The sequence below is a fragment of the Lates calcarifer genome, linkage group LG6 (genome assembly GCF_001640805.2).
Source record: "Lates calcarifer isolate ASB-BC8 linkage group LG6, TLL_Latcal_v3, whole genome shotgun sequence".
Classification (NCBI taxonomy): Eukaryota; Metazoa; Chordata; class Actinopteri; family Centropomidae; genus Lates; species Lates calcarifer.
The window spans coordinates 8,084,077-8,095,916 of NC_066838.1; the positions used below are offsets into that span (position 1 = coordinate 8,084,077).

The 11,840-nt window shown below is 40.7% G+C and overlaps 1 protein-coding gene across 1 annotated transcript; it reads left to right on the plus strand.

Annotated features, from left to right (window-relative positions):
* The first annotated feature begins 219 nt into the window (after nucleotides 1-219).
* xpc (xeroderma pigmentosum, complementation group C) lies at nucleotides 220-11,403 on the plus strand. The gene is made up of 14 exons (XM_018675112.2): nucleotides 220-509; nucleotides 2,116-2,418; nucleotides 2,558-2,654; nucleotides 3,211-3,295; nucleotides 3,413-3,570; nucleotides 3,788-3,908; nucleotides 4,035-4,124; nucleotides 5,083-5,931; nucleotides 6,393-6,553; nucleotides 7,203-7,284; nucleotides 8,459-8,590; nucleotides 8,851-9,020; nucleotides 9,428-9,521; nucleotides 9,802-11,403. Exons 1-14 carry the CDS (start codon nucleotides 398-400, stop codon nucleotides 10,132-10,134), a joined length of 2,787 nt encoding a protein of 928 aa, XP_018530628.1. The 5' UTR covers nucleotides 220-397; the 3' UTR covers nucleotides 10,135-11,403.
* The last annotated feature ends 437 nt before the right edge of the window (nucleotides 11,404-11,840 follow it).

Genomic DNA, 11,840 nt, shown 5'->3' on the forward strand with positions numbered 1-11,840 from the left:
TAGATAAGCCTCAAATATAGCACAACACCACCCCTCAGAGTAGAAAATGTGGTATTACATCGCTCTAAAACATGCTACACTTCATTATAATGCTGTCCTTCAGTTAAGGTAGGAGCAGAGACGCGCTAAAGTTGTCTTGAAACTCTAAGTAGCAGACAATTTAATGGGTTTGGGAAGAAAGCAAATACAATTTTTAGTGGCGGCGAAGAGGAAGAAGAAGCGGAAATGACGTCAGAGTTCTGCCTCCAACCAGGAGCGCAATTTTCTTGTGTGAAATGTTGGATAACAGCTGCTTCCTTACGCTTACACAACTTAGCATGTGGAGAGCTGAACGACTTCCTCCCGTCTAGTCTTTAAAAAAGTCTTTGTTTTGAATGAGTTAAGATATAAAGACAGCATGTCAAAGCGGAGAGAGCGCGCAGACACAGAGGCCGATACAAAGAAACCGAAGCAAGAGCTGAGGGCGAAGAGCAGCGCAGCACAAGTGAGAGCAAAGAAGAAAGATGCAGGTATGAAGTCAGGAGCGATAAATCTGTCACATCCGTCCTGTTGTTAACCACTAAATCAGCCTCTTATCCTTTCTGTCTCCTGCAAAGGATGTGGCGAGTGTGCAGAAACACCGAGTGAGCAAAACCAAATCAGCTAGCTATCAAATGGTAATCTGTTCAGGACAAACTCAGGTTGTAAATTGAGGCTGGACGATTTACAGGATCTGTGTGTCTATTTAACTCTGTGTTTTCAAACTAAAGTTAGGACACGTTTTTCGCTTGAGGAAGAATTTGCTTGTATCTTATTAAACACACCATGCTAACTTTTTATTGTCTGTATTTAGCGGTAGCATCGTAAATAATAGCTGTCAGTGCAAATTTGGTAAAGTAAGTTCAATGACACATGTGCCTTTAATATCAACTACAGTAAAGTGAAATGATATTGTCGTATGATATAAAATGATGAAACTAATGCAATTAATACGATGAATTCTGCTTTGTTGTATAACTAAACCTCAGTTACTCAAAACTATTCGCCTGAACTGCTTTGGACAACAACATCTTCACAAAATTCACCTTATTTTATCGTGACCTCAGTGTGCAGCGTTCATCAGTGTAGGTGCTGACAAAATAACAGGGTCTTCAGAAGTTGAAAATACACAAATTGTCAGTGGTGTTTGATTTGTATTCATGCATCTGACTGTTTTTGTATTATTGCCACCAAAAAGACATGATTTGAACAACCAGTGTGCAGGTGCACAGATGCATAAAATTCATGCTTACTGGAGTGGATCTGCTGGCCCAGATACACATCTGTGCTCCACTTCATCAAAACATGAATCATGTTTTCATGAAACACCTGATGTCTGTGAGCCTGAGTCTTTTTTAATACATCTTGAGTCATGCAAATTGCCCCTTGGGGACAAATAAAGTGTTTTGAATTGAACTGAGTTGCACTGAGTCATCAGTAACTACATATTACATCTGTGTATCTTAATCCTGCTGGTCTGTGTGCTTCTGTCATCTTGCTATTTTGTCATAATTCAAGTATTTCTGTATCTGTCTCTCTGCTCCTGGCAGAGTTTGAACAGCTCCATTATTGATATTAGGCTGCATTAACTCTAAACAAACAAGACTGTTGTTGAGATGATTGGTAGGCTGTTTCATGACAATTGATTCATAAACAGCAGCTTAAATTAACATGAACGTCTCTGCTTTCTGTTGAATGAGGACCCCAACAACCACCATCAATGTACAATGTGATTACCTTTGATTAGTATTTACTCATGTTTGTGTTTTAATCTTGTACAAAATGATCTTTTCCTGTGGCCTTTCACCAAAACTTGTGAGGCCTACATACTGCTTTTTAGCGTTGTTTTTAAATATTACTGTGGCTCACTGTTAAAAATGCAGTGCAAAGGTCAACAGTCAAAATAGACTAGATATAGTCTTTGTTTAGAGTGATTATACAAGTTTTGCATTAATGTGGTTGAGATTCATCAGTTGTAAATATAGATTTTAACCATATAAGGCTAGAAGAAGCGTGAAGTAGAAAACTGAAAACCAGACTACTCCATCTTCATCATTACTCAAACAGACAGCTATTTCTTTCTGCCCATCTGTCCAGGTAACAGCATCACAGAGGAAGAGGAGAAGCTCAAGAGGAAGGTCAAACCCAAGTCACGTTTGTCCTCCAAAACAACATCAAGGAACAACTCTTCTTCCAAATCCACCGCCACCACCGCTGCTGCTGATGTCAAAACCAGCAGATACTTCCAGTCACCAGTGAAGGAGGAGGTTGACAGTGAGGATGACTTTGACATGGGGACCTCACCACCACTGAAACTGAACTGCAAGAAACTGGAGAAAAAAGAAAAAGAAGAGGAAGAGGACAGTGAGGAAGATGAGGATGACTGGGAGGAAGTGGAAGGTAAAGCTCAGCTAAAGAAAAAAAACAGTGTTATCCTGTTGTGTGTGATATTACATTTCTTCAATCTTCAAAGAACTATAGTATTGTATGTTGGGTGATACTCAGTGTGTGTGTGTGTGTGTGTGTTTTTTTTGATCAGAGCTAGCTGAGCCGCTGGGTCCAGTTGAACCACCAGAACCTGCCCTGCCCTCTCAGCCTGTAGAGATAGAGATTGAGACTCCAGAAGTCAGGAAAAAGTGAGTGGATATAATAGTATGTGCACAAACTGACTCTACATACATGAGATTATGTGACCCTTAAAGTGGTGTTTATCTCTACAAACCTTTTCCTGTTCATTATTTATATTTATTTAATGATTGTTCTATAAAAATATTATGACATTTTAATTAACAATATATAATAATGTTTGATTCAAGTAGCATATGAAGACAGGTTTATTTTGTAATTGATGGCAATATGAAATTGGTGTTACTGTTGAGGAACATGATATGCAGACTGAAATAATACAAAAAAAAAAAAAAAAAACACATACCAAAGATAAACATCTTTAAGTGGAATTGAAAAAGTGATTTTTTAAAAGAAATTTGTGATGTTTTAATGTCAAGGTTAAGTATTCTGTTTAATATCTGTTTTTGTTTCAGTAAAACTCAGCTGATCTCATCTTAAATCCAGTCCCAGTTAGTATTAATGAATCCATGGGTGTATATACTGTGTGTTAGATTTTTATGAATATGTTTTCAGATATTCATGTCCCTTGTTTTTCTCTAATAATCATTATTTCTGATTGACCAGACAGAAGAGGCAGGCAGAGTTTGAGTCATATCTGAGGCGGATGATGAACAGATACAAAAAAGACCTGCTGATAGACACACACAAGGTGAAAGCACACACCTGTACTTTACCTTTTCATTCATGCTGCTCCAGTCTTGTGTCTGATTTGAATCCATGTGCAGTGAGATTTTGGCTGTTGCAAACCTCTGATTGTGTCTCTCAGGTCCATCTCATGTGCCTGATAGCCAGTGGGATGTTTCGCAACCGTCTGTGCAGTGAACCAGACCTGTTGGCCATCACTCTGTCGCTGCTGCCCTCCCACTTTGGCATGGTCGCCAAGGAACGCATCGACCAAAACTACCTCTCTGGACTGCTCAAATGGTGTGTGCTCACCAAACATTAAATGAGCCTGAAGACACTATTTATGACAGAATGTGTGCAAAATGTTTCACAGGAGACAACAAAAGTAACCTTGAGCTTGACCGGTGACGCAACTGTGGTTGCAGGGTGACAGGCTTAAACCCAGAGTTCAGAATCATCATCCTCATCTCATCAGTTGTTAACACAGTTGTAATCACCACCACTCTCTTCTTTCCAGGTTTAGAGCAACCTTCACCCTCAACCCCAGTCTTCCCTACGAGGAGCGTCCAGACCCCCAGGCTCTACTGGAGAGGCGGCTGGCCAGCCTTTCAGCCAGGAACCATGAGGAAATGACTCATGTTGGTAGCTTGGCACAAGACTAGTCCATTTATTAATAAAATGAAATACAGCCTTTGAATGAACATCCAAAGGTAGAAGAAATTTTCAAGGTAATTAATTTCCTGCGTGTTTTGTGTTTACTGCAGCTGTTCCTGTTGGTCCTGAGGTCTCTTCAGCTCTTCTGCCGATTGGTTCTTTCTCTACAGCCGATTCCTTTCAAACCCCCTTCAGCCAAGGTAACAACAGTGTGTTACTGAACCCCTCAGAGCTTTCTAATGTTATTACAGCAGCTGCACCTAGTCAACAGCTACAGTTTATTGTACAGACAATTCTGTCTTTAACACTTCTACTGAAGTTATCAGTATGGTGCTTGACAACTACAAGTCGTAAGAAGACTGATTAGCATGCCTGGCTCACTCTCACATTGAGCCAGGCAGGTGTGAATATGAGTGTGGATGGTTGTTTGTCTGTGTATGTTGCTGTGATGGACTGGTGATCTGTACAGGATGTACCCTGCCTCTCACCTCTCACAAGTGTCAGCTGGGATAGATAGGCTCCAATTGGTTTGTGTCACTCAGCTAATTACTTACTGACAATCATTTTTCCCCTTGAAACAGAGATGACCTATAGCTCAGTTAAATAGCCTACTGGTCAGTCTAGTCTCGACCAGGTCTAATCTGTGGTGCATTTGTGGATCAACTCCACTTGTAGGCAGGAACGTTGTTTGTTTATTTGTGGAAACGGATTGTCTCTAATTCTCATTTGGACAGGTTAACCTGAAGAACATAATTTAAAAATGGAGTGCATGAATAAAATTGCTAAAATGTTGTGTATGTATGTCTGGTAATCCCTTTTGCACTTGAGAATGTAGGAACTATGTCTATGTTTGCAACTGTGTCATCTAACTATGTCTTTGTGAACTATATAATTTGAATTGGGGATGTACACAGACCAGTCACCGCATTACACTCAGTTATTGTATATGTGATAGTTAAATATACCATTAGGCCACAGCATTAAAACTAGTAACTGGTGTCAGTGTTGTGGCTGATATGATGATGTGGATGATTGCTTTGGTATGTGTCTGCTCATGTTGTTATTATCCAGCATTAGCTGTTGTTTTTTTTTTTTGTTGTTTTTTTTTGTTTTTTTTTTTACAAATACAAGTATTGTGTATATCTGTCATTTTTCCAGGGCAAAGGGGCTATAACTTCTACAGGAAAGAGCCACACAAACCAAGAAACCTCCAAGACCACCTCTCCTGAGCCAAAGGTCTCTCCTGGCAGCAAGAGACCAGCTGGAGAGGGGAAGGCCAAAGGGGACAGAGGGGGAAAGAAAGCAAAGACAAAAGAAATAAAGGAGGAGGAGGAAGAGGAGAAGGCTATCACATCAGGAGGACAGAGGCCGAAGAACTCAAAACGCCGCAGTGTCGCCTCAAAGGTCACCTACAAGGAGGAGAGCAACAGCGAAGGGGAAGAGGGGCTTAGTGAGGAAGAATTTCAGGTGACCAGTGAGGAGGACAGTGAGGATTCAGAGAGTGAGGCTAATTCCACAAAGGGGAAGAAGGGGAGAGGGAAGAGCAAAGCCAAAGTGACCAACAATAAAAACACAGCAGCTCCAAAGAGAAGAAGTGGTGGAGGCAAGAAACAGGTGAAAGGCAAGGGGGAGGAAGAAGAGGACGATGACGAGGAGGGAGAAGGAACAGCGAACAATGGAACAAAGCGAAGGAGTGGGAAGAAGAAAGAGGGCCCCGGAGCGGACGAGTGGTTGGAGGTGTATCTGGAAAAGACGTCCTCCTGGGTTTGCGTGGATGTTGAACACGGTGTCGGGATGCCTCACCTCTGCTCCCAGAATGCTACAGCGCCGGTCACGTACGTGGTGTCGGTGGACGGGGATGGGTTTGTGAAGGACCTGGGGAGGAAGTACGACCCCACCTGGATGACCTCATCCAGGAAGAGGCGGGTGGATGAAGAGTGGTGGGAGGAAACGCTGGAGCCGTTGTTGGGACCCGAGGATGAAAAGGACATGAAGGAGGACAAGGAGGTCAGACAGACAGATCTATTATGCACACACATATTAGCTTACACTTATATGAACCCTCCAGTTACAGATATTTGTAATTGAATGTGTCCAAAATTGTTCATGGTTTTGGGAGATTCTTAAAAATTCAGTTTTATTCTGTTTTGTCTGTTTCTGTGCAGCTAGTCCACACACCTAAGAGACTGAAAGATAAATATTAGGCACCATGAGATTATTAACAGGATATAAAAGCAGGAAAAAAAATACTGATGCTACACTTAAATATCTATTTTTAACTTTATCTCTTCAGGCTTCTAGAAATTATACAAATCAAAAGAGAAGAAAGAAAAAAATCACCCCTACAATTAAAAGTTTTATTCTTTATGAACAAGGACCTTTCCAAGTTTTATCACATTAGGTTCAACTCTCGATTCTCCTTTATACTAACAAATACCACCCACCTTTTCTCTCTTTTCTTCACCTAGCTCCAAAATAAACTTCTGAGCAAACCCCTGCCGATCTCCATAACGGAGTATAAGGACCACCCGCTGTACGCCTTGAAGAGACACCTGCTCAAGTATGAAGCCATCTACCCTCCAACAGCTACTGTACTGGGATACTGCAGAGGAGAGCCGGTCTACTCCAGGTCTGCACCACAGTAGAAAAGTCAGCCGCTGATACAGTTCAGGGTCTGGATCCTCCTTAGTCCACATTTCTAGAACGCATATCTATGGTATATGGATAAATTTACCACTGATCTAGTTTTTAAATAGTTGTAAATTATGTATTGATCTAAAACATCACCACATGTGCTGTAACCACCGGTATTTACTCTTTGTTGGTCATTGAAAGGCAAAGTCTAAGTCATAAACTTAGACCTGTTTTAGGTTGAAGCAATCGAATACACCGTCACGGAGGTTAGAGCGTCTTGTTGTTGGAGGAGCGGGTTCAGTCTGGACCTCTAGTCCTCTAAAGGAGACACCTTCACTGGTCAGGTGCTTTGAAAGAGCAACTCAACAGGATTCAATGTGTCTGAATTAATTATGGTTGTTAGCGTCAGTGTCCACCTGGTGGTGCTGTATTATTATTTAAACTGTAATGTGTGTGAGCCTGTGGTTCCCATCTGCAAATCCACTGTTCACTGTATGTAAGGCATTCTTCACACTAAACTGAACTGATCCCAAATACTGCATCTGCCATTAGAAAATCATTAAAATCTTGATTTTAAATGAGAATTTCAGTTTGATAAATAGATATTGTCTCATCATGGTTATCTTGTTTAAATCTCTCTCTAGGGATTGTGTGCACACCCTCCACTCCAGAGACACATGGCTGAAAGAAGCACGAACTGTCAGACTAGGAGAAGAGCCATACAAAGTGAGAGAGGATTGTTTTCTCAAATTTGTTCTTCCTAGTTATTCCTCTTCTGTCCATCAGTTCTCCTCTTTAAGTTTGTTTCTGTGTTTGTTTCTCTGTTATATCTGCTGTTCAGCTGTCTTTATTTGCATGACTGATGTCAACAAAAATCTTGCTCAGTCTTCTTATTGAAATGCAAATCAACGCTCCAGTGATGTCCATATAACCACCAAATGCACAGTTTTGACAAAGTTAACCACCACTGCTCCATCGTAGATTCCTCTTCTACATTGGAAGTCAAGATGAGGTTGGTTTCACTGAGTTGTGAAAATGACTTACCCATGTGATTTGCAGCCAAACAATTGCATCGAGAGTTCAAAAGAGGAAGTTATTCTTCACTCACACAATGTTTTATGGGTTACTCAGAAAAACAACACATGATATGCAGCTTTGCCTTCTCTAATGGTCAGCTACTGACCCGATAGGATGTGGAGAGATGTGAAGAACTCCCACAATAGTCTATTTAGTTTCAGACTGATGTCACTGACATGTACTGCATTGACAGACACGTGTGTTATTTCCTCTGGCTCTAAAACTTGTCTGTAGGACTTGTTTATGTTAATAACTGTTTTTGTAAGCCATGCAAAGCCAGCCACACATTTAACAAAGTTAAGCTAAGTTCTTGTCAGTTTTGTGAAGAATGATTAATATGGTTGTGTGTTGATGCCGGTTGTTAACATAATTTCCAGCTGAATGCACAGCATCAGTTTTTTATTAAGGCTCTGATGTTCTGCTGAGTACAGATGTATTGAATCCCTTGGGGAGCAATGATGCTATTAAATCTCAGTTTGTCTTAATTGGATCAATGAACTGATGGTAGTGACACGGTGGCTGGGAGCAGGAACCTTTTTGTCTTGGGTGAGTCGGCACTGAAATATTTCAGCCAGTGAGTGCTGATTAGACACAGAGCTCATGTGACATTTACAAACATGGCTTTGCAAGACAAAATACACAGAATAACATCTCACTCTTTACATTCTTGTATACAACAAGAGACATGATATTGTGCTTTTAGTTGATGTCCAGACTAACCTGTCTGTCTCAATGGAGATTGAAGTGTTTGGTGGTTGTATAAACTCAGCTGAGTAGATAATAGTAGAATATGAATAATCACGTTGTTGTGTCTCTATATCAGATGGTGAAGGGCTTCTCTAATCGTTCCCGTAAGGCCAGGATGATGTCTGAGCAGAAGGATGAAAAAGACCTGCCTTTATTTGGAGAATGGCAAACAGAAGAGTACCAACCACCTATAGCTGTGGATGGGAAGGTAAACAGTGGAACAGATTGAAAACTGTGAGGGTAAAATGGTCGCTGTAGTTGCAAATATTATTAACATCCAGCAGACAAAACTGAACTTAAGTTTGATTAGCAGTCAGTAACTTCTGAGAAAAAAATGAAGTCAGATTAAAAAATAACATGGTTCATTTTTTCCACATTCAGACCAGTTGTCGGTTATTGAATTAACTGACTTAGCTTCTCAGTATAGTCCAGTATTGTTGACCTGTCGTCTGTGTCTGTTCTCTGCAGGTTCCCCGTAACGACTATGGTAATGTGTACCTGTTTAAGCCCTGTATGTTACCGGTGGGCTGTGTTCACCTCAGGCTGCCCAATCTGCACCGCGTGGCCAGGAAGCTGGACATGGACGCCGCCCCAGCGGTTACAGGCTTCGACTTCCATGGAGGATACTCACACGCCGTGTAAGACAACACTGGGAACCCTCCTGCAGAGATGAGATCAGTTAATCACATTGAAGTGGGGGAATGTGATCAGTATGGGAGCATGAGCCTACAGTGTTTCTTTCTCTCTTAGTCTCACATTTTTCTCTCAGTATCTGCCTTTAAAAACCCCATATCTGTTGGATGTAAACTGTTATTGTTGACTGTATTTAGTTGTTACTGAAATGGTTATGATATCAAAGCTTACTCAGATGCTTTACAGATTTAGCTGCATTGTTCTCAATGATCTCATCACTTTGTTTTGATTCACACATGTAGAAATTGCTGTAAGTGTCCCCCAGGTAAAACTGGACTGGACTTTAATAGGAAAGAAAGGGGGAAAAAATATATTAAATGTAGCAAAATAAAATTCTTTGTGTATGTTTCAGGACTGACGGTTACATTGTGTGTGAGGAGCATGAGGAGGTTCTTAGAGCAGCCTGGGTGGAAGAACAAGAACTACAGAAACAGAAGGAGAAAGAGGTGTGTGTCTTTTTTCTTATCTGGATTTATTTTGACCTTGAGAATTATTATTAACATTACACCAAACAAGAATCTGATTTTATTTGCAATCACTTCATTCAACATTCACTTCAATGTGTATGTTGGTAAGAATCTGGTAAATGTGTCTTATTCTTCACACTCAGCCAAAACCTTTTTTACACCTAACTGGGACTTTAGTGCATTTTTAGGTGTTATTCAAAGTTTACTCTCAGGTTAAAGCAAAACCAGTTATTACATCAGCTTTTCTTTCACTCTCCAGAAAAAAGAAAAGAGGGCAATCTCTAACTGGACTCTGCTGGTGAAAGGACTCCTTATCAGAGAAAGGCTTAAACAGCGCTACGGCAAGAAGAACCAGGGGTTGGGGAGCCTCGCTAACGGAGATGAAGCCGGAGGATTTTCATCTGATGAGGAAGCGGTTGAGGGTGGAAGTCCTGGAGCTAAGACTGCATCTGAAATTCTGGCCATGTCCTGGCCCCAAAATAGACAAGCAGAGGAGGATGGAGGGAACACCAGTGGACTGAAAAAGAAGTCGATGACAAAACGAGAGAAGAAGGGGCAAGAGAAACATCTGTTCCCCTTTGAGAAAGCGTAATGTTGTATATTGAAAACTACACTTTCTGATACTACCTTGTTCACATGCCTTTAAAGCACGATAACGTGTCTTGGATGCAAAAGACCTGACATCATTTTAACAAGTCTGGTCAACCCTAGAACATTTGGCAGTAACACTAAAGGAGGAGTTGATGGCAGAAAGAGAGGAATGTTCTGTCTTGAACTGATTTTCAGACTGATCAGTTTCTCCCAGTGCTGATAATGTGTGCATTAAACCTCCTCCACTATCGCTGTACATATTCCCATTAGCTCACAAACTGTATGAGTTTTTTTGTATGAGCCCTTAATAGAGATACAGTGTGTGCCAACACTCCAGTGTGTGAAACATGCATTGTCAGTATCAAATCCAGCAAGCTGATACATGTGCCCTTGTGTAGAACAGTGTTATCAGGTTGTGTTGGAGAGAACAAACTCAACATGAATGTGAGAACAGGGAAGTGTCCTTGCTGTGTCGTGTGTGTTTAACACATACATTACATAAAAACGTGCTGCTGGTCATTTTTACCCAGACAACTCTGATACACTCAGCTGTCTTGCAAGTATTCAGTGGGTGTGCTCCAAAACCTGTACAGTGTTGGTTTGAGCCCAGTGGGCGTAGTTTCCATTACAGTTCAGCACGCAAAAAAACACCATATACAGCTTATACAGCCGGCCTGAAATCAATGGCTTGTGTGGAAAGTAAACTGAATACCATGTGTAACAGCACTGCCAACAAAGCAGGCTAATAAACACATATTTCTCATGGCTTACAGTGCACGAACTGACAGCACATACAGTGGAAGCTGTTTACTGTTACCACAGCTTAATGGAGTGCAGCCATTGTCACTGGCTTGACTGTTTGTAGCTCAACCATTAAGCACTTTTGAGTTGACTGAACAAATTTTGGTTGTCGAGTGTTGTTTTCTGACAGAGAAGCAGTAATCTTATTTATCTGGGTAAAATATGAAAATCACTAAGACAGATTTCTCACAAATACTCTACTCCTCATTTTTCCTCTCCTTCCTTGTCCGGCTGCTGTATCCCTGGAGGCTCACTTGTTTGTGCTGTATTCTGGTGTATCAGTTGTCAAATTCAGCCTGTTTATCTCACGCTCATCTCTTTCACACTTTTGTCACTGTTTCACACCATGTGTCTATACATGTTCGCACACAGTAGCCGTAGGCTGTATGTAAAGCAGTCAGCAGTTTTTGTATGAAAAGTATTTTTGTAAGAAATGTTTAAATACAACTCAAAAGCAAAACAACCAAAATTAATGTTGTAGTCTTTTTCTAACAAACTTGTCAGTTTTCTTTCTGTTAAATTTCTGGGATGTTTCATCAATAGTCACACAGCCTCAAAATATCAAACCTTCACTGACAGTCTTTCTAATTTTGTTTGACATTTCCTTCATCATTAGACCATGAGGGGACCTGATCTGATGGACATCCACACAAAGATGACCCAGGAGTTCAGTGTTCTTTGCAGGATTCAGGGACATACACAGGAGTAATAACCAAGCCCAGCTGAGTTGAGGCTTGTGACTAGGTTTAAATATTTGTCAAGAAAGTTGCACAACAGTTCTTTAAGGTGAAAATTCACAAAAAATGCAGTGTAAACTAAAAATATTCTCAAATAATCTGTGTATAATTTTTGATCTCTTAACTTCCAGCTGGACTTTGTGAATGATATTTTGTGTGCATAAACACC